General features: G+C 36.0%; 2 protein-coding genes across 2 annotated transcripts in view; one reads left to right on the top strand and one right to left on the bottom strand.

Moving 5' to 3' along the window:
* Positions 1-8,087, top strand: part of LOC308633857 (protein FRA10AC1) — a 30,986-nt gene extending 22,899 nt beyond the window's left edge. The window contains exons 13-15 of the mRNA XM_081267046.1: positions 493-531; positions 4,820-4,898; positions 7,348-8,087. Coding sequence (XP_081123172.1) covers positions 493-531; positions 4,820-4,898; positions 7,348-7,390 — 161 coding nt within the window. The 3' untranslated portion in view covers positions 7,391-8,087. The remainder of the gene's footprint in view (positions 1-492; positions 532-4,819; positions 4,899-7,347) is intronic.
* Positions 8,088-8,763: 676 nt separating this feature from the next.
* Positions 8,764-22,666, bottom strand: part of PDE6C (phosphodiesterase 6C) — a 51,067-nt gene continuing 37,164 nt past the window's right edge. Inside the window, exons 16-22 of the mRNA XM_081267045.1 lie at positions 16,442-16,542; positions 14,871-14,978; positions 14,720-14,783; positions 12,157-12,231; positions 11,962-12,045; positions 11,430-11,586; positions 8,764-9,374 (exon numbers count right to left, since the gene is read on the bottom strand). Coding sequence (XP_081123171.1) covers positions 9,310-9,374; positions 11,430-11,586; positions 11,962-12,045; positions 12,157-12,231; positions 14,720-14,783; positions 14,871-14,978; positions 16,442-16,542 — 654 coding nt within the window. The 3' untranslated portion in view covers positions 8,764-9,309. The remainder of the gene's footprint in view (positions 9,375-11,429; positions 11,587-11,961; positions 12,046-12,156; positions 12,232-14,719; positions 14,784-14,870; positions 14,979-16,441; positions 16,543-22,666) is intronic.

Raw genomic sequence — 22,666 nt, 5'->3', positions numbered from 1 at the left:
TGTTGTCTTATTGCATCAAGCTCTCTATAGTATTGATTTGTAAAGAATTACATTTTAAAGTTGAAAAATTTTTATTACATAATTATGTGTGTTTTCTACTGTATTTGACTGTGGCAAAGGCCATATTCTTACCTGTAAATGACTGTGGGAAAATATTGTAGAAAATGAACATTGATTTGTAAACTACTTTCAGATGTTCACCATCTCCCCAAGTGTGAGAAATTATTGTTTATATTGCAATCCATGAGGGTTTTTTTTTTTAAGTTTTATGCTAGCTATTCCAGGCTATATGAGAGATGTGATCCCTCCCTAAAGGGACCTAACATTTTAATTGAGGAGAGAAGACCAAGGAACCTGAAAGATTAGAAAACAATGAAGTGCATTTACAAGAATATAAACCAGTTAGACTGTGGGAAAGAATCATGGTTACAGCTACAACTATTGCATAACCCCAAGATGATGCTTAATAAAACAATGCTATTTCCTTTTCAGGGCATTCAACCTCAAAGAAATCAGAAGATTCTGTAAACAGTAAGTATCAGGTGTTTCTTTATTAAATAGAAATATATGAGTTCAAAGTATTTGCAGTTTGGGTTTCTCATGAATTTTATCTTGCTTTAATGTGAATTCTTTTTTTTTTTCCCTCTGGTATTACTTGAGAAAAGTCATAGAAAGAAGGCCAAAAGTGAATGTTTATTCTCCAATTAAGAAAATTAAATGTTATTTTATCTTATTTTAACTATAGAGAACATTTAAATTTTTTTCACTGAACGTAATGGATATACATTTCAGTTTCACATTGTAAAAATGTGAAGGAACAGAAGGAGAGGCAGCAGTGAGGTTGGAAGGGAAAAGAAATTTGGAGGATGGGTTGATAGGTAAGCCAAAGTTATTACATGAGTCTGAGTGATCATCTGGTGATTTTGATTGATTGAAGTGTATGGTTTGTGCATGGAAAGGAGAATTTCTTGCTGCTGGTTAGTATTTTAATTAGTCCTGTGGTTTTTACAAGCTTGGATCAAAATAGATTGGATTTTACTGAATATTTGCTGCAAATTTTTTACTTGCTATAGTTCAAATAGTACGCTCTATGACTTTAAAAATATAGTTTTTTTAAAAAAAGATAAACAAAAATCAAAATAATGGCAAAATAAGGTGAAATAGCAATGGAAAGCTAGAGGTAAATTTGATATGGACAAATAAGTACCAAAAAGTTTTGCATCATTGCAAAAGTAGATTTCAGATTTGTCACTGTTCTTTCTAACAGCCAAACCAAATAGTGATACCATCAATAGTACGTAAGATAATAAAGAGAACTCAGTATTGAGCTTTTTCATGGCAGTTTTGAGAGAAGACTCTGCTATGGATTTATGAGAGAGGACATCAATTTGTGATGACTTATAGTTACTGTGCTATACAGTAGATCTCCCAAGAACCAGAGAATTTAATTGTTCAAGGTCAAATAATTAATGATAGAGCTAAGATTAAACAAATTTATAACCCTAAAGTCTATGTCCTTTTTACCTTACCACCAACAACTGTGAATCAAATATCTACTCTTTGTACCTTAATTTTGGCAGATACATCATACAGATCCATATATAAATGATTTGATCTCTGTCTCACTTCTGTTGTAAAATGGATATAAAGAAACCTACTTTGTTAAATCAGAGAAAAGAAAAACACTAGACATTAAAATGATTGTTTGTTTTTCTGAAATTGATCAGATCAAAAGTCAAGTCTGTAAAGTTTGACCTATTTGTTATCATGATTATTGGAGACTTTTCTTCAGTAGAGTGAGTTTTTAGGTATTATATAATATCCACAAAAACCAAAATGATAGACTTGCTTTCATTTTCAAAGCTTTTGGGAAAATTGCATGCAGTTTTAGGTACCACACCTTAAAGGGAATATTGAAGACTTGAAGCTGGTCAGGAAAAGAACATCCAAGATATTAAGAGAACTTGAAATTGTGCTGTAGGAAGAATATTGGAGGAACTGCAGAGGTTTAGATTGGAGAAAAGTGAAGGGATGAGAGAAGAGGTAAGGAAGTGGATGTGGAAACTACAGATATTGTGAAGGCTGTTACTATGTTGAAGACTTTTTTTTTTTTTTTTTTTGGTGGCTGTGGTTGACAGAATGGGAGTCTACAGATAAAAATTGCCTGAAAACAAATTTTTGCCTCAATTTATGGAAAAACTTGTCACTTAGAACTATCTGACAAAAGGAAAGAAGAAATAGGCTGCCTTGGAAATTGTGTGTTTGAACATAGTGGAATTGATGCTTATTATTGGAGATATTGCAATGACAGATTCATTCTTTGGATAAAGCTTGGATTAAAAGACCTCCAAGCTTGGGGCTGGAGATGTGGCTCAAGTGGTAGCGTGCTAGCCTCGCATGCGTGCGGCCCGGGTTCGATCCTCAGCACCACATACAAAGATGTTGTGTCCACCGAAAAAACTAAAAAATAAATAAAATTCTCTCTCTCTCTCTCTCTCTCTCTCTCTCTAAAAAAAAAAAAAAAAAGACCTCCAAGCTGTCCTTCCACCTGAGAGTCGTTGACTTAGATTCTGATCCTCACTTGCCAGTAATTACTGCAGAGATTTGATAGTGTTGATACAAGAACATCATTTTGTATTGACCTTTCTTCCTATTATTCCTTAGCAACAGTTCTCCCACCTCTGACAGGTTGTAGCAGTTATAGCAATGATTTGTAGTGACTGTCCCCCTTAGGGAACCAGAATATTTTCAATTAATCATGTTGTAAGGTATCTTAGAGGTTGTTTAGTCCAGTTTTGTAGACTTGCTTCTCTAAGTATATTTGGCTACTTTCAGTAGATGCTTTTCAAAGGGAGTTATTTTATAATATTATTCTAAACTGATTTTTTTCGTAAAATTGGATTGTTAGGTATCAGAAAATTGGTGTAGGAAAGCTGGAATTTGGGAAGTACTCCTGGGAGGGAACTGGAAAACAGGTAGTAGTGGTAAGGCTTTTTGAAATTATTAGCTCCCCATTTTTAAAGACTTTGTAGGTTTTGTTTTCTTACATCTTAACAGAGTAACATCATAGTGTTACTTTTATTAGGCTTAAGTAGTTTTTCTGAACTTTATCGCATGTTGGTGAGTTTTTATAAAAATAGGAGTTGATGAATTTTATCCTCACATGGGCAGATTTGGTGATGGCCTCCAATAAAACAGGAATCTTTTACTCAAGACATTATAATTTTGTCATCATTTATATGTAGATCACTAGAAATACAGCAGTAGTCCCCAACTTCCCCCCACTTTTGCCATTTTTGTTAAAATTGGTGCCACAGTAGACTCAGGACCAAAGTTCAGATACACACATTGATTCAAGGACCAAAGTTCAACAGGCAAGAGAACCACCATGGCAAATCAATACTGTTATATTTTTGTGTTGTGCTGAACTAAGAGACATTCTGTATTGACAGGCCAGATTTAAATTAGTAATTGCAATATTAACTCTTACAAGGTAATTATCTCTTGTAACATAGTTGTCTTTGATTTAGCTTCTTCTTGGTTATATAAAAGACAAGTTCAGATTTTTTTTTTTTATAGAAAGCATATTTATATTAGAACCAGTACCTCAAGAGTAGTTCTTTTTTTAGAGTAATGGTCATTATTGGAAAGGAATTATTTGTTAATGTGATTACTTTGTGGCATAAAGGTTTATTATCTAATAATACATTTCTCAGTATTTAACAATTTTTAGCAGATTGATTTGAAACATGTCCATTTTGTTAAATTTTCAGAATAGAAGTGTCTATATGCAAGCAATTTGGATGTTCAAAGTAGAAAGTAAAAGTATCCCAGGATCCTAGTAATATAATCACTGGAAAGTCTGGCTGATCCTTACATTACAAACTTAATATACATGTGTAAACTTACATTGTATACATATAATAAGTGTAAATGATTTTTTAACATAAATTAGATAATACTGTGCATATCTTCTGTAACTTTGAAAAAATTAATATAGCATAGACCTTTTTCCTTGGCAACACATACAAATGAGCTAAGGTTTTTGAACAGCTGTAAATATTCATTTAACCAATCCTTAGTTCCTGATTGGTGGGGACTTAGGTTATCATGTTTTGTTGTTTTACAGTGTGCTTCTTCATACATATGTATCTGAGGTGCTTATTTATTTGAAGTAAACAATCGAATTCCTAAAAGCAACATTGCTGGTCAAAGGTTATGTGCTTTTAAACTGTTCTGCGTTGCCATATTTTCTTTAAGAAAAAAGATTACAGAATTTTTACTCTTAATGATTTGAAAATAACTGTTTCTTCACCAAAACAGGCTTCTTCTTTTAATTAGCATTAATTTAACTAAATGTCTTGACAATTATTTTTTTCACAATTTAACTGGATATTTTATATACTAATTCAGTCCTTGAGGTATAGGTCCTAATATAAATATGCTCTCTCAGAATCTTAACTTTGATTTCTTTTTTGATGACCAAGAAAAAGAAGAAACTAAATCAATTATATTGCAAGAAATTTTTTCTTATAAGAGTTAATATTGGAATTGCTATTCTAATGCAAAGTAACTTAGGGAAGTTTTTCATGAGACATTAATTCTTGGCCTTTTTGCTGAGACTCTGGTATTTGTCACATTATTTATTAATTAAAATAATTTATTGTACCTGGAAGAGTGAATTAAATTTCCAGAGAATCATATAAAAATTGAATTTGAATTGCAATTAAGTTCAACATTAATTTAATTACATTGATGAGTAGTTCAAAATGTGTTTTAAATATAATACGTTTTTCAAAAATGTCTTTTAAATGAACAGGAAACTCTGATGAGGAAGAAAGTGTTTCCGAGTCTGAGCTCTGGAAGGGTCCACTACCAGAGACAGATGAAAAATCACAGTAAGTGCTCATACTTATAGATAATACAGACCCATTTAACCATTTTAAGTAGCTATGACCACAGCCACTCTTGATAACAAGGGAAAATTTTAACATCATGAATGTTAACATCTTACCATTTCTAGCCTGGTAAGAAGAAAGTTTTTTCCCAGACATTGTTTATGGCCATAAACAGCCAATGTCTGTCTCTATCTTCCTCGTGGTGAATACACCTTTTATCAGCTCATCCTAACAGATGGTCCGGTCTTTCCTTGGATTTCTTTAGAGAAGACTGTTTACCAACTTCCAGGGCAGTCTGTTCCATGTTACTGTGATTGTCAAAAATCCCTACTGAAGAACCCCTTAAAAGATATATACAGGTGAAGAAGTAGACTTGCCAACATCCACCTTAGCTCCCCAAAGATGGATAACTCAGTGCATTTATTTCTGCTATAGGTGGAAGAGGAAACACTGACTGAATATGGGCTGAAATATTGTCAATTTTGTCATATATTGGGATGTTCACTGCTTGAGATAAAATACCATGTAGAGTTTAATGTGAAGATTAAATAGAATTAAGAAAATAACACACCTGGTACAAATAAATGTAATACATGCTCAATAAATTTTAGTCCCCTTTTTTCAGTCCCTAGCCATTTTGGTTCATAAAAGAGATCTGTTGAATCAACTATACTTTATTACTTTAAACTACTTATAAAATATTTTGCTGATTATATGATATGTCCTCAGTGTGATAGAGTTTAGGTGTGTTAGAGGTGTTTAAGCAAAATTACTTTTTTTCGGTGGCAATCTTTTTTTCCCTCAAAGAATTCCCAAAAGTATGATTATTATAGATAAAATTATTTTAAAAACCTTTGCTGTAAATAAAATACTGGTGTTCAATTTAAATGACTAACTAAACCTCTATCCGTTTGTTGAGCACCTCTCCTTGAGGGGCTTTATAGCTGAGAATAGCAGAAAAGGTGTTTGCCTCAGCTCACCTTTTTGGGCAATAAAGAGACCTGAGTAAATCCCATGAAAGAAGGCTTTCATAATACAAAACTTTTATATATTCAACTCTTTTGACATTGAACATCTAAGTCCCTGTAGAGGTTTCACCAATTTCATATATATAATTTCTGTAGTTTTCTAACTATAGTTAGTACTGTTATTGCTAGTGAAAAAATAGCATATGGAGAATATCAAATTGCAGATGATTCTTTAATCATTTCTATTTGATTCTATAATTTTTCCTTTCAATTTGGACATATTTTTGGTGGCTTTATGCATTCTAAGTTATTTTAAACCAAATGATACGGTCCTATTAGACATATCTGATCTAAAAGATAATTTTTTAAAAGAGATCAGTAGGCTAATTTTTATTATCCATTTTATTCTGTGTTCCCAGAAAAAGAAAAACACCTGTGTATTCATTTAATCCTCACAACAACTCTGTGGGAATAGAAATTATCTTTATTTTACAGATGTTAAAACCGAGTATAAAGAAGTAACTTGTTCACATAGCTAATGAATAACAGAGCTAGAACTATACAGGGTGCAATTTCAAATTCTGCTATTTCCACTGTCTCACACTGGCTCCTTGCACTCATATTTATTTAGTACTTTACACTTTTCATAGTATTTTTATACAATGAACTCTTAAGGGAGAACTCTTCTTTTGTTTGGGGCAGTACTAGAGATTGAATCCACAGCCTCATGCATGCTAGGCAAGCACCCTACCACTGAGCTATATCCCCAGCCTTGTAATCTAGTTTCATATCTCCTTCCAGAGTTCTGTTCTTTGTTTTAGATATAAGATTCTTGGTCCAGGCTGGGTGCAGGAGATTACAAGTTTAAGGCCAGCCTCAGCATCTTAGCAAGACCCTGTCTCAACATAAAGCACAGAAAGGGTTAAGAATGTATCTATAGCTCAATAGTAGAGGATCCCTGAGTTCAATTCCCAGTATTGAAAAAAAAATTATTGCTACTAATACATAATATATGTACTGTTTTCAATATAATAAAATACTATAACCTAAGCAAAATCTCCCTGGTTTTGGAAGTCTGCAACCTAAGCAAAATCTCCCTGGTTTTGGAAGTAAGACTTGTGTTTTTTCCTTAAAAATAACTTTTTCATTCACTTTTTCAGCAGAATATAGTTTGAATTGAGAATGAACAGAGAAGGTATAAAGTAAATCAAAAAGTAAAGAGAAGCAGTGACATTTCAGAGTACTTTAAAGCAAAATCTTAGGTATTACATTTTGGGAGAGGTGTCAACTTGTAAATTATTTTAATTTTAATAAATATGAGTATGGTTTCGGTTATTTTAGAAACTTAAGAATTACTCTGTAACTGATTCATGGAAATATTGATGCATACAAGACTCAGTGTTTTTATTAATCTCATAATGTGTCTCCAAATAATTTTTTATTCTATTGGTTTTAATAACTATACTTTTTCTTTTTAACAGGGAAGAAGAATTTGATGAGTATTTTCAGGATTTGTTTCTGTGAGATGGGAGAGAGAAAGCCTGCATTCCTTAATGTGAAAATATACTTCAAAACTTCATAAAATTTTTATCTATAGGTTGCAGTTTGAATGGTTGGTCTTTGGAAATAAAAATTCAGCCACTCTCAGGATGTCTAATGCTTCCTGAGTTCATTAGCAGACACACTTCCCAGTCCTTTTTCAGATGCTCATCTGTAATTCTCTCATCCATAGCTCCTTGATATACATTTAAACATGAAATGATTGGCATGAAATTGAAAACTAAGTAATTTAGTGTCTTACTGTAAAAGGGTTAATATCAGAAATTTTCCTTTTATTAAACAGTTGTTATTCATTAATTCCACAAGTATTTATCAGGCTTTTATTACATGTAAGGCACTGTGCTAGGCATTGCTGTAAAGAAACTGTCTAGGAAATAATTATGCAATCATTTCTGAACTTATTAGAAAATAGTAAATTGGTGTTAGGTTTATTAATGTTAAATATCATGTGAAAGTTCCTTCATTTCTTGAAGGTATTGTTTTTTCATCTCACAACTTTACATTGAAATAAAAAGGAATCTTGATTTCTAAGAAAAATATTTGAAAGGTCCAAAAGTTAAATTATTAGAAGTGAAATATATGTAATTAAACATTCTTATGATAAAAATATAGTCCTATTCCTACAGAATTTAATGTTAATTGGAAGAATATCTAAATACCCTTTTAAAATAGATCCATATATTTGGTAGTGCAAGTATGAGTTTATGTATCAAGTTCAATGATAAATTTAGATTGTTACATAAAATTAAAATACTTAATCCATTCAACATAATGACAGATGATGAAAGTTCTTGTGTGTGTGTGTTGCTTGGGTTTGAATCCAGGGCCTTGTGCATGCAAGGTAAGCACTCTACCAACTGAGCTATATCCCTCTCCTATAAGTCCTATTTTAAGGAGTATTTGAAAAGTGCTCCAAAATGATAGTTTAAACATTAATTCTCCTACATACCTATTTCACACTTTGCCTCAGTGCAGTCAGTAGACCCTTGGTCTAGAGGGTTTGAGACTATGCTTCCTTACAATTGCTCTGAAGCAGAGTTCGTATATTTGGCAGACCTTCAGTGGTGGCACATTGCTACCCTCAGTTTCTGGTGACTGAGAAGGGAAGTTATTTGAACTGACTTGGTGTCTAGGGGTTAAAACTTTAAAAATAAAGCTTAAAGAATAATTTCTTATGTGATCTTAGAAGTGGAGTCTCAACATTAAGTACATGGCAGTACTTACCCAAGGTGATGACTTACTATTTCTTATTTATACATATTGTATCATTCATTCTGATTATCATTCATTCATATTACTGGGTGCACCTTGTGCTAGAGCTGGTGTTCTTATAAGAAGAAGAAACTAGACATAAACACAGAGGGATGACTTTGAAGACACAGGGGAAACATGGCCAGCTACAGACCACGTTGAGAGGCCTCATGAGAAACCAGCCTTGCCAATACCTCCTTGGTCTTGCACTTCTGGGTAGGTTCTGGCTTCTAGAATTGTGAGAAAATAAATTTCTGTTGTTTAAACCACCCATTCTGTGGTAGGTACTCTATTACGCAGCCTTAGCAAGTAAATATAATTAAAACTTTTTTAAACCTGTGACTAGTTTCACGACCACATATTTTTTAAAGTAAATTGGTACCCAAAATGCACCTGTTTTTTGTCTTATTTTGCATTTTTGTTGAACTTTATTTCATCTTCAGGGTTTTCAGGCCAGAAATATATATTCTCTTGATACAAGTCGCAGGATAGTTTTTCTGGTGATCCTCTTAACTCTGTTACATGATGATTTGCTGAATGAAATTTACTGAAGTTTTTTGTATTTTTTTTAATGTTTTCTGTTTTTCTTCAAAACTAAGATGATGTTTGAAGTTTAGACCAGTTGGATTATTTTACAACATTAAGCATGTTTTGGACTTTTTGTCATCAACACCACCACCTCCTGAATCCTCAGCAACTAGTAAGAAATAAAAAAAAGCAATATTATTATAAGAATTAATGTAAATATAGAAATCTCATGATATTCTCTCATCAACTTTATAGCCCAATTAATAATATTAATCTATAGCAAGTACTATGGGTTTCAACATTTGAAAACATTTTGATTCACAGTTGGTTCATTTAAAAAATATAATCTGACAAGTGGTTAGCCAATTAATTATCAGTTTTTCATTGAGGTTATTTAATGTGGGAATGAACTTGATGCACAAAAGTTGATAACCAAGGAATACAAAATAATAGTCTACAAAGAATTCAGTGTGTACTAGAAAAAATTCAGAAGTCAATTTTTATGTAAGTAAAAAGATCTGTTTCTAGTATACTGAATAATAAAATGTCAGGAGCCTCTTAAAGACCTGATTGTCTGTTCATCATAATGTTGGGATAAAGGGAAAATTTAATAACACTAAGGAATACTCACTTTCTAAGAGCTTGGTAAAAAATCACATAGTTTTGAAGTGCAAGTCAGATTTTCCTGCTTTCCTGTCAGAACCCCTCTATTGACAATAGTCCTCAGCAGGCCCCAGGCAGTCTGCTCTCTGGCAGCCCCTGAACTACTAATTTCATCTAATGCCGCAGCTTCCTTCTCTCTAGACTCCAGCCATACCAGTTTTTAAGTTCTTCAGTTACACTGGGCTTATTCGCATTTCAACATCTTTTTCTTTCTTTCTTTCTTTCTTTTTTTTTTTAATGTGGTGCTGAGGATCGAACCCAGGGTCTCACAATGTGCAAGGCAAGCGCTCTACCGCTGAGCCACAACCCCAGCCCAATTTATTTTTATGTGGTGCTGAGGATCGAACCTACTGCCTCACATGTGTGAGGCAAGTGCTCTACCACTGAGCTACATACAGCCCCAGTCCTCAACATCTTTTTTTTAATGTTGAGTGTTTTCACTTCTCGTCTCCTTTTTGTGTGAGCCAAGTTTACTGTCTTGAGATCTTGGCATATGCATCCACATACACACCCATACTCTCTCTGAGGCTTGTAATCAGCACATTGATTATGCATCGATTGCTTAATGTGTAGCCCCCCCCCCCCATCACCACTCCATGGTAACTCTTGGAGATAAGGACGACAATTTTTCCCCAAGGCTTGCCTGACTTGGGTCCTTGTATGGAACAGACACTCAATGAATACATCAGTGAAAGCATATGGAGAGTCAGAAACTTTATTTTGTTGAAGGATGCCCCCCTAAAGTTGTTAAGGAAAATATTCTCACCCTCTGTAAATTGATTACAATAGCACCAAATGTAACCATCTAAAGGAAGTTTATCTTTCAAGGTGTTTCCATGTGGATTATTGTCAATCAGAATTCTTTACAACCTTTAGAATGCTAAACTTGGAAGACAGAAATTAGCATTCCACTTTCAAGATGACATTTCAGTCATTTGATGAACTAATAGTTGCACCTAAGCACTATAACAGGCTTTCTGAATGTTAAACCTAATGAATGACTATATGAGTAGAATTTCAGGCCAGGTAAAACAGCACCATGTGGATACATCTGGGAAACAAAAATATGGGGGAGTGTCCTTTAAGTCACCCCCTTTGGCCAGCTTTACATGTAGGACTTCCTTAAGTTGGGCATCTTCTAAGCCACCTTAGGTAGAGAATATGAACCTCAGAAAGGTTAAGCAAGTTGCCCAGAATCTTCATAGCTAATGGGGTACACCAGTCTAAAGCTGTATTCTCATGTATCCCTGATATCTCAGACTCTGGTTTTGATACTGTTCTTACAGTCTTGCAGAGGTGCCTCAGGAGCCATCTTCTAGAGGGACAAAGACACCTAGCTTCAACCTCTACTTCAGTTTATTCCTGTCAAATCTATATAGAATTACACATAAGATCTTTTTGAGGGATGTTGGGGGTTGGGGCCTGAAAACCACTAATTACCAGTCTGCATCAGGAAAGCAGGGCTCATTTTATATTTACTGTTCATGTTTTTGTCATGTGACATTCAGCTCACCCTGACCTCTGGCTTCTTTGTAAGGAGCAAAAGCAGAATCCATCTCACCTTGTGCTACTACCACTTCTTCTTCCTGCTTTTTCATCTCCTCTTCAATTTCCTTCATCTTTGCATCATACTCGTCAGCAAGAGATTTCCATTCCACTCTGTTGTTCTGAAGGCCGTTCAGCATGGGTGTGATTTCTTTGTGAAACCGTGAGAACTCCTAAAGAGAATTTTAGGTTGGAAAGTTGGGTTTTGGTATTTTTCACATGCAGAGGAGCTGTAAGGCACTGTGCAGTGCTCAGATCTGTTGGGATGAGCGTAACTAAGTGCCTCTGAGGCTTGGGACTGGGAGGTACAGTCCTTCCTGCCTGCTCAGGAGGTCGGCTCAAGTGGTTCACATCTGAGTCCTCACACTTTTTATTCCACCCTGAGTGACATTAGGGTCACATCTCAAAATTACTATGGAGAACAGTGACACCCCTAATGGCTTTCCTCTGAGGGGGTGGGTGGGTGGACTTTTGCTATGGTTATAATTGAAGAGAAAAATTCTCATCTAAGAGATTATATGGCTCATTCAAATAATTGGTTTACTTACCTTATATACAAAAGTACAAACAAAATCAATAAATCCAACTTGAAGTTTAGGTAGTTCATCTTTTTTGTTTCTGTCCATCATAGGCTAGAAAGATAAATAAATCCTTTTAAGATAATTTCCCTATATTTAATGAACAAAATAGACTGATTTGTACTAATTTTTACTAAGCAATGCATTTTATTCCAACGTCTTTACAATAGGTTGTTGCTGCAGCACTGTTCTCTCCAGATCTCCTTGTTCCCAGAATTCATTTGCAACCAGAAGTGCTACCTGCAAAGGAGAAAGGCTTGGTTCACTACATCCACTTATTAAGAGAGAACTTGCATTTTATTAGCATGAGTGACATTGAAGGGTAGTATCTACAGTCATTGCTTGAGATGTCAAACTCTAAAACTATTAAGTTTTAAAAAGATGTACAGATTATATTGAAATAGGAAGGGAGAAGTTTTTACTTGAATATTCTAGACTAATTCTGGGTTTGTATTGCTACTCCTCAGCAATAAAGAATGGGATTGGGAGGACATTTAGTTCCATAAAACATGTTACAAGTGCAACATTTCTCAATTCCTTCTTTGTTTTGGTTATCTATAAACATCTAGCACATTTCTTTGTACATGGACACATGCACAGATAGTGTGAGGACATTCAAGAGTTGGGTTAATTTATATCACTAAAAATATTGCTAGGCAATATTTTTATTGTGTGGTGGCACACGCCTGTAATTCCAACGACTTGGAAGGCTGAGGCAGGAGGATCATGAGTTCAAAGCGAGCCTCAGCAACAGTGGGATGCTAAGCAACTGAGTGAGACCCTGTCTCTAAATAAAATACAAAACAGGGCTGGGGATGTGGCCCGGTGGTTGAGTGCCCCTGAGTTCAATCCCTGCTACCAAAAAAATAAAATATTACCATGTTCAATGAACATTAATTGTGTTACACTGGCATGGTCCAGGCTTGTGAGAAGGATAAGTGAACTTTTTCTTTCTAATGTGGGGAGTCTAGTGAAAATAGTCATGTGATCTATTTGGGAAGTGCTGTGGATCAAGGAAAGGAGGAAAGAAGTTCCATGAAGGGTTGCATTTATGGTAAGTACAGTAGTTTGCCAGTAAAGAAGAGGGAAAGTCTGTGCAGGAGTAAATGGAATGTCCCCAGCTTATGTGAATAGGAGCTTAGTGTGTGATGCTATGGGAGAGAGTGACAGAAATGCATCTGGGAGTGTGAGTTCTGGACAGGTGGTGACAGGCCCAGTGCTTGTATAAGTCTTGTCAGGGGAAGTGGACTTAAAAGAGGCTGGAAACCTCTGGCAATGGGGAATGGGCTGAGGAGTTAATCAGAGGATAGTTGGGAAGCTGCCACTAAAATTCTGATCAAAGCTTGGTTAAAAGTCTTCACCAAGGACAAAGCAAGTGGGACAGACAAATGATCAAATGATTGTGAAATGAAGGAGATAAACTCAAGTGGAGCCCAAGGTTTCCAGCCGGGTCGTTGCAGATAGGGTATGAGAGGAAGAGCAGGCACATCAGGGTGAGTAAGCACTTGGCTTTGGACTTGATGGTGATGGAGTTCAGGGGACACCACTCCCAAAATTTAAGAATTTAAGAAAATCACAGGAGCAGAAGGCTCACCTTTGAAGCCTTTCTCCCTGAAGCCAGTCATAAAACCTAGGAAGGATTGTTTGACCTTACCTAAAACCAATTGTAAGACTCTTATTCAAGAGGTGACCCCTATCCCTGGAGGAGAGAAGCCTAAGACAGAGATGCCAAGAAGAACCTGAACAAATCAGCTTTGCTGTTTCCAATTCTTTACCATTAGATCCTCTTTCTCTGTGACTACTTCTTCGCCAAGCCTAGCATAAAAATACACAAATGCAATTGTTTCTTGGGGTCTTTTTTTCCTTTCCCCACCTCTGTGGTGCTAGGGGTGGAACCCAGAGCCTCACCCATGAGAGGCAAGCCCTCTCCCACTGAGCTATACACCAGACCCTTTATTTATTTACAATAAAGCCTCTGTGTCACACTTAAATACATCTATATTCTTTTGTTAATCTGTCTTTGCTACAGGGGCCTCAGCCATTAACTTAGGATGAGTAAGGAACAGATTTTTCCTCCCTCCCATGAGGAGAAAACATAAAACATAAATTACTCTACAGGTAGAATCCACATCTATAGTTGAACCAGGTCATTCTGGCCTTTCTTCTGCTTGAGGTTTTTTCCTAGAAGCAACTGAAGGAAAAGAAGTTTCTACCATCCAATTAGTAAGTAGTCAACTGATGCCTCCATACCTCTCACTCCACACATGGGCAACAACAACCTTAAACCAGCACCTCAACTAGTGCCCTTTGGGTAACTGACAGCACATCGAAGAAGAGGTTGTAAGAGCAAAACCACCCTTAGCAGCAGACAGCTTGAATGATTCACCCTGGCATTGTTCTCACTTGTCTCCTCAACTAAAAACTCAGACCTCCTCTGAATAAGTTCACCTGTTCAGTGATAAGGAATTATTAAAGAAGCAGCTTCTTTTGAAAGTTTCCTCCATTTGCCTTATCCTGGGGCCTGATCTAGGCATCTGTTGACTTACTGATATTTATAATTTGTCAGAATAGAATTCTTGGGTTGCAAGATATCTTCATGTGGACTTTTACATGGGATCTAGACTGCACCTGAGTGTGAGCAGTGGAAAAACACACACACACACACACACACACACACACACACACACACACCCTAGAGCAACAAGAGCCATAGTGCAACTGGACTTGCCTGGCTTTGCACCTCCCAGGGCTTGGTGATAGCCGACAGGTCACATGCTGTCATCATCATTGCCCTTAGGAAGAAAAGAAAAATTGTTAAATAGAAAAAGATACAAACTACATTCCCCCCCCCAAAGGAAAATATCATTCTGACCACTCACATAATGATCTCTTTCTTGGTTGGGTCAATGGTTACATACTTGATGGCCTCCTCCTCAGTTTGCATTTGCTCACAGGCATCCACAATCTTTTGAAACATGGTTCTCTTCCTAGAAAATAATTTTACCATATAAAGGCAGAGCAAAAGGTGTCTCAAATGTGTTTCTCATAGTTCACGTTCCCACTTTGCATCGGGATATCCACATAGCAGAAGTCAAGAGGCCAAGGGATAAGGGAACAGGCAATGGCTGCCTAATTTTGTCATAGAAAGGGCTTAAGAGAAAAAGCACAAATCAAAAAGGGGGGAAAAACCAGGTAACACTGAATACATTAAAACTAAAAGTTACAAATGGGAACAGAGACCATAACAGAGAGGGCACAGACTGTGATAAGGTATCACAAGACAGAACCAACAAAAAATCAGAACCCCAAGCACATAGATGCTAGGACTCATTGGTAACAAGGAAATACAAAATTAAACAGTAAAATATCATCTCACACTCAATAGATTAACAAAATAAAATACAAGTGTGCACAGATCCATCGTGTTCTGGATATGGATTGTAGGAACTCTTGTACACTGCTGCTGGGAACATCAATCAGCCCGACTGCTCAAGAGTACAGCTTTGCAAAGTGGCACACCATTGAATACAGGCAAACCTTAAGCATTACCACTGCTGGGCATGTATTTTAGAGAAGGTCTCATATGTGCATAAGGATATACAGCATCACATTGTAGGCAATGGTGAAAAATTGGAAATCATCTCCATTGCATCCCTAATATTCTTTTTCCTCTGAAAAATGACATCAGAGGCAAATATGGCAAAAAGAAACATGGTTGAATTTGGGTTGTGAACATTTATATTTAAGAATATATTAAGAATTTATTTTCAAGTCTGAACTATTTAATAGTTAAATTTTTAATTAAGAAGGATCAGAAAGGCAAAATTGAATATATGGATCCCATAACTGACTCACTGTTATCATCAGTGTTCACTAACAACTTCATATTTCACTTATGAGAAACTGTGTAGATGCTTAGGGTATCTGGTCTCCTTGGTAATGTCATTGTTACATACTGGCTGGCCCTCTGCTGCCTATAACTCAATTTTGTGAGGTTGGCTCATGTGTGCCACAGTCACTAAGACTGTTCAGCAGCTAGACTCTGAAAGGATCAAATTTCTGAGCTGGAAACACTGAATACCAGATTCTGGACCATGGTGAATTCACCAAGACAAAAGGCCACCTCATGAGGTTGACATCCCTGTGCTGGCAACCTGCAAACTTCACAGCATATTCTTTAGTTCAAACTTCTTCAGATAACAAGCAATTAACATGGTGGGGGGAGTGTAAGTTTTTAAAACATATTTCCAGGTTTCTAGTAAATTCTCTATCAGGCACCTATCTTGAGGATATTCTAATTGACATTCCAAAAGAAAAATAAACAAATTTGCATGCATGCATGTGAAAAAATTCATCTTACCTTTAAGTGCAGCAGATAATTCCTTTAAACGCTGCAGAACCACACAGCGTTTAAGAGCAATCTGTGGTACAGGTGTGGGTGTGTACTTACTTGAAATACAAAGCCAGGTCAGTTGCTATTATTGCAACCTCAAACAAATGAATAACTGTTTCATACTGACGCTTGTTTAGGTTCTGGAAGATGTTTAAACTCTGTAAAATGAAAATAAATTCACAATAAAGTGCAATCATTAATTTGCCTTTGGTCCAACAAATCAAAATATGCTTAACAAGAAGCAAGTCTCAGTTTTGCTTCCAGTTTTTATCTCATGGATTAAGTAAACCCCTCTACTGTACTTTAAGGGAATTTAAATTATAACAGTATATATTGTTAGCAAATATTCAGGTATTCAATGTTGTAAGTTTTCAGTATTAAAAAAAAGTGTCTTCTTCCAAGACTATTTAAAAAAAACAGTAGATTTAGAATGGGCTTATATTAATTGAGGCATTTTAATAAAGAATTCCTGGGAGAGGTTTAATGGTTAAACATGTTGGATAATCTACCAGATAATCTTAGAGTGATTATAGGAAGCATTGGTCTTTCAGAAACTACAAATTCCACTAATACTCATATGAATGTAAGAAAAAATAATGAGATCCTCCCATTTGTTCTTAAAATGTTTTCTTGCAATAATATTTTATAAAAAACTTAACTAGACTTTTCTTCAAAGAGTTTTTCATTGATAATTATGTTCCTCAGCTTCATTTCTTTCTTTTCAAGAAAACCAGAGTATAAAACTTGGGGTGGTTATTAAAAGCCCTGATATTTCAAATGAACTGTTGTAGTCAGACAGGCTGAAAGACAGGTGAATGGGGCTTAGCAAATGAAACTGAGAGTGACAAAATCCAGAAAAATTCCAGGAAGAAAAGAAGAGATAGTCTGCTAAGCTATGTAGAGAGAGAGGCAGCATAGTATTGAAAACAATGCTGGATTACATACCACATAATAATAACAAATGGTTCTTACTATCTACCAGGTTATAATTTTGTGAAGACTTAATCTCCTCACAGAAAATCATAACACAGAAAGGTTAAGTAACTTACTTAAGGTGAAACAGCTGGAATAAGCCAGCCCCGGTGTCTAACCCAGTGCAGCTTGCCTGCAGAGTTTATGCTTCAGTCTCGACCCTATGCCACCTCTCAACCAGGAGTGCTGGGTCAGTTCCTGGCTTCACCACTTGGTAGTTGTATAATCCTGGACATTATCATTAATGTCTGTGAGAATTTGGTTTCTCAGATGGGAATGGTAACAGCAGCCCTACCTTGCTGCCTAGCACTTGGTCTATGCTCAATAAAGATCTGTTGTCTCAAATGAAACGAAAACTGGGAATGCATTTTCAAAATGGAAATTGCTGTAAAACTGAAATTTTTTTGTAGCTTTATTATTGTTACATAAAGTTTTGAGCCTAGCTGTAGGTTAACATAGAACTTCGAACCCAAGACCACGTGTGGCTCTCATTGATTCCAGGAGATTGAAATAATAGAAAGCAATGATTGCATCAGAGCTCAAGTTTTACACACTCTACTATTCAATATATAAATCTGCACTTATGTAATCTTTTTATAACATCTATAACAAGAGGTATTTTTCCAAAGCATGTATAATAGAAAGTAAAACTGATTTTTGTTGTTGTTAAAACAATGAATTCACCATAGCAACTTTAGTCTTTTTATATTGAGAGTAAAGCAGTGGCTATTAACCACTCCAAATTACAATAAATAAAAATAAAAATTGTCTGAATTATAATCAATTTCTTAGGACAGTTCGCAGCAGCCCCACTGAGCATATTTATTCCAGAATCTCTGAACTAAATCTTGTGAATTAAGTTATTTTCAATCTGGTCTGCACTGGCCAGGGACAGGGAAAGGAAGATGGAGCATTTGTCACTTAATCCCACTTAATCTGCTCCCTATTCTCATAGAATGGTGGTCTCCCCTTTGGACTGGTGGTGATCCAGTGGCACATTTGCATTGGCCGGTCACTGCCTGTACTTTTTTACGGATGTACAGTGCTAACTAGTGTGTCTCGTGTGATTCAGACACATTACTCTGGAGATTCAAAACATTTAAAGTCAACCTTCAATGCTGTACTTGCCAAAGGGGGAAAAAAGAGAATGTCAGAGAAAGTGTGAAAATGCCTTACACTCTTAGATAAACTAATATATGCAGTACGTGAAATCCTTTTTAAAAGCCAGACTGCTGAATTCAAATGAACAATCCCCTCAGTCAGAAACTTCCCTGTTTCTACCAAGTGTCAGGTGGTAGGGTCCAGAACATACCACCATTAACCAGATCAATCGATATTTATTGTGCAATATTCATTTTAGTGCATGTTGTTTATATTTATAAACCTGAACACCTGCTTCAATGTGATAAGAACACATATGTGTGTGAAAGAAAAAGCCACATTTCAAGGGAAAGAGAGAAATAAATAGGACTAATACTGTCCTGCTGTATTCAGGTCAGATCTTTTCCCAATCCAAAATAACAAGACAGTAATATTAAAGTTGATAGATTATTGAACACTCTTTTGCTTTCCAAAATAAATCAATACTGAATTTTAAAATTTTGGTATATCTAAGAGGAAAAGGTTTATATCCAACTCTTGATTGCTGCCTCCTGTGTATAGAACATAGCATACCCAAATTTCACTCTTTTTTTCATCTCACTCATCCTTGCTTTTATCTGAAAACTCAGGTTTTTAATTGAGAAAATTAATCTTTTCCTAATTCTACATTCTTTTACATTTTCTTCCTTCCTTGAACCTGAGGTTTTTAAAAGAGCAGCTTCTAATTGGTATTTTTTAAACAAATATTTTTAGTTGTCAATGGACCTTTATTTTATTTATTTATATGCAGTGCTGAGAATTGAACCCAGTGCCTCCCATGTGCTAGGCACACGAGCTACCACTGAGCCACAACCCCAGCCCCTAATTGGTATTTCTTTTTAAGTTGTGGTTATAGATTCATATAGAAGATCCTATTTCTGTTTTCATGTTAGTTGCTAGGATGCTCTTGGCCAAACCTGTGGCTGATGTTTAATAAATGTTTGAACCTCACTGTTTTCCCATTTGTCTTCACACATTGGGTTTGGACGGTCTTTGCCATGCTTCATCTCATTTTTCTCATTCTTTCACTAGCCGTCATTTGCTTTATCTTTAATGTTGTATGTAGTTTTAAAAACTCCATTAAATCCCTTTGGAACAAACATACACATAAAGTTGGAGCTTTTTTTTTTTTTGCTACTTATTTAGTTTAGCTGAATGCATCAAAAGAGCCTTAATCCAGTAAAATAATATATTCCCAGAGGTTTGGAAACATTATATGCCTCTAATGACTAGTTCAGAACCACTTTTTATAGGTCTGAACACTGAGAGACATTTGTTCCAAGGCAGATACAATGCTAGAATAAGATGTTGAAACTTAAGTTTTCAATATTATGACTTGCTGTGGGTAGGTCAAATTGTAAGCCTTGTGTTTTTTGCTTTGAATGTAATATAAAAATGGATGTGAATGTTTCTTTGAAAATAACACATGGCGTAACTTTGATTCATTGGTATATATTATAAAATAAATATGGAACTTCAGGCTTTCTTTTCATGAAAAAAAAAGTTGGAGCTTTGGGGATTGCTGGTAAGTTTTTCATTAAAACAATAGACCTCAGGATGTTTGTGCTCACAGCAGTAGCAGAAAGCTCTGTGGACAAGCCCTGCTCTGACTCCTTGTACTGTTCCCCATGCAGTAGGGAATGCCAGGGAAGAGGGGTGAAGGAAGGAGCCGACAGCAATGGCCCGATCCTGGTGCAGAGTCCATTGCATTTCTAGACTTTGCTCAGTATGAACCTTACAACTTCTAGAAAACCGGAGGATGAGTTGGTCCTCGCCCCCTCCCCCCCCCAAAAAAAAACTAAGGGCAAATGTTTTCTCTGATATGTGGATCTAACCCACAACAAGGGGGGAGGGGATAGAAGTTCAGTGTGTGAAGACAAATGGGAATAAAAGGAAGGGAGAGGGGATGGGGAAAAGAATGAATGGAATGAGTTTGACATAATTTTCCTATGTACATGTATGAATACACCAGAGTAAATCTCACCATCATGTACATCCACAAGAAAGGGGTCCTATTTAGAAATAGATAGTCCATGCTTGTGTAATTGCATCGAGTGAATTCTACTGTCATATTTAACTAAAAAAGAACCCAAGTTTAAAAAAAAAAAAGAATGCATTGGTGAAAGTGTTTGAGGCAACAAACTGGAAGCTGAGGATTTCCCCCAGCTGTTCCTGCCCCTTCCCCACAGTATTCCACAGCAGATCTGGCTACATTGAAAGATGAGTAATTTTCAAAACGGAACAAGCACCTGCAACACACAGCAGCACACGATTGTAATCTCAGTGGAGGTGGGCTGAGGCAGGAGGATCACAAGTTCAAAGCCAGCGTCAGCAATGGGGAGACACTAAGCAACTGAGGGAGACCCTGTCTCTAAATAAAATACAAAATAGGGCTGGGAATGTGGCTTAGTGATTGAGGGCCCCTGAGTTCAAGCCCCGGTACAAAACAAACAAACAAACAAAAAAAAAAAAAAAAAAAAAACCTACACAGTGCAATTCCAACAAAATACTAACAAGTTATGTATGTGTTTTCATAAATTGACAAATGAATTCGAAAATTCCTCATGGAAATGCAAAGGGTCAATGTGTACTGGACCATAAAATTGAATTAAGTTGACAGCAGAAATGATAAAGCAAAACATAAATTTTATAGCTACTGATGATGGTAAAAAAAATACAAATGATAATAAATTCCTTGTAAAATGGAGGTGAAGATGTGGGGAAAGTTTAAGCATCTTATCTGCTTCACATTTTATAGCAGGGAGTTAATAGATACTATACAGTTGACACATATTGTTTAAAAATAAACACTTATATGCTCAGATATACCTTCCATAACTTTTCACTGACATTTGTTATTCACTTTAGAGGGGTCTTTAAGAACTAACATCTCTTGTGATAATGACACAATCGTGTAAAATTCTGCATTTCCTTCCATCTCTAAAATGTTTCTGATATATTCAAGTAAATCATTGAGTGCCTTTTATTTCTTATTGTTTAAATTTTTGTGGTGCTGGGGATTGAACCCGGGGCTTCACACATGCTAGCTCTACCACTGAGCTACAGCCTCAGTCCAATGCCCTTTATTTAAGATTAATGGAATTCTACTGAGCAACGAAAAGGAAGGAATCACTAACAAGAGCATGGATGAATTTTAAAATTATATTCTGCATGAAAGAAGCCAGCATGGAAGAGAGCTTATTGTATGATTGTACTTGTTAAAATCCAGAACATGCAAACAAATCCACAAGGACTGAAAGCATTTCAATGGTCAGTTGGGGCTGGGAGAGAAGAGGGGCATGAGCAATCATCGGGGGAGACAGGAACATTCTGTATCTTGATTGTGGTAGTGGTTCTCCAGTTGTATAAAATGGTAAAAACTCAGAACTGAACATTTTAAAGGGAAGCGTGTGTGTGTGTGTGTGTGTGTGTGTGTGTGTATGTGTTTCTTTAATAAAGTTGATTTAAAAAATAACTCAAAAAATAGCTTGTGGTGTGATTTTGCTTTTGAAAAATTGTTTCTCTCCGTGCTGCCTGTATATAGTCACAGGGTGACTGCAATCAAATTCTTTAAATGTTAATGAAGTATCTGTTTCTGGGTGGAAGGATTTAAAGTGTTGTTTTTTCTTTCTATATTTGTCTTTGAGTTTTTCCCTATGGCTTGAATTTTTATAGTGGGCATATATAGTTTTTGTAATAACTCTGAAATCATTAATTTAAAAAATACATGAGATGTGGTATTCTGTCCCCTCTCCCACACATACACTGAGCATTTTGCTGAAACATAATATAAAGACAAGGGCTCCAAAGGAAGACAGGAGGGCTGTTCCCCAGGCCAGGCCCAGTCAGGCCCAGCCCCACTTGCTCAGCTGGCTTCACTAGCTCACAAAAAGAATCTATTTTTGTTCTTCCCTGACTATTAAAATGGCAATAAAAATATGAATTCCATGTAGCACAGCAAAACAGATAGAAATGGTTTTAATTGGCTCTGATTGGCGCTCACAGGTGAGTTGAAGCCAGAGAAAGTATGGGCAAATCTGATCTTCACGGTGGTGCCTTTGACACCCACAGAAGAATATTGCAACATGTTGTGGCCTCACTGGTGACTGGACACAGAGCCTTTAATTTCTTCTGTGCTATTTCTTTGTATTAAACGGAACAAAAAGGGAT

Source organism: Spermophilus citellus, assembly GCF_964194105.1.
Source record: "Spermophilus citellus genome assembly, chromosome: 15".
In the NCBI taxonomy this organism is placed as follows: Eukaryota; Metazoa; Chordata; class Mammalia; order Rodentia; family Sciuridae; genus Spermophilus; species Spermophilus citellus.
Note: the sequence above shows the minus strand (reverse complement) of the source record. Positions and strands in the feature narration are given on the sequence as shown.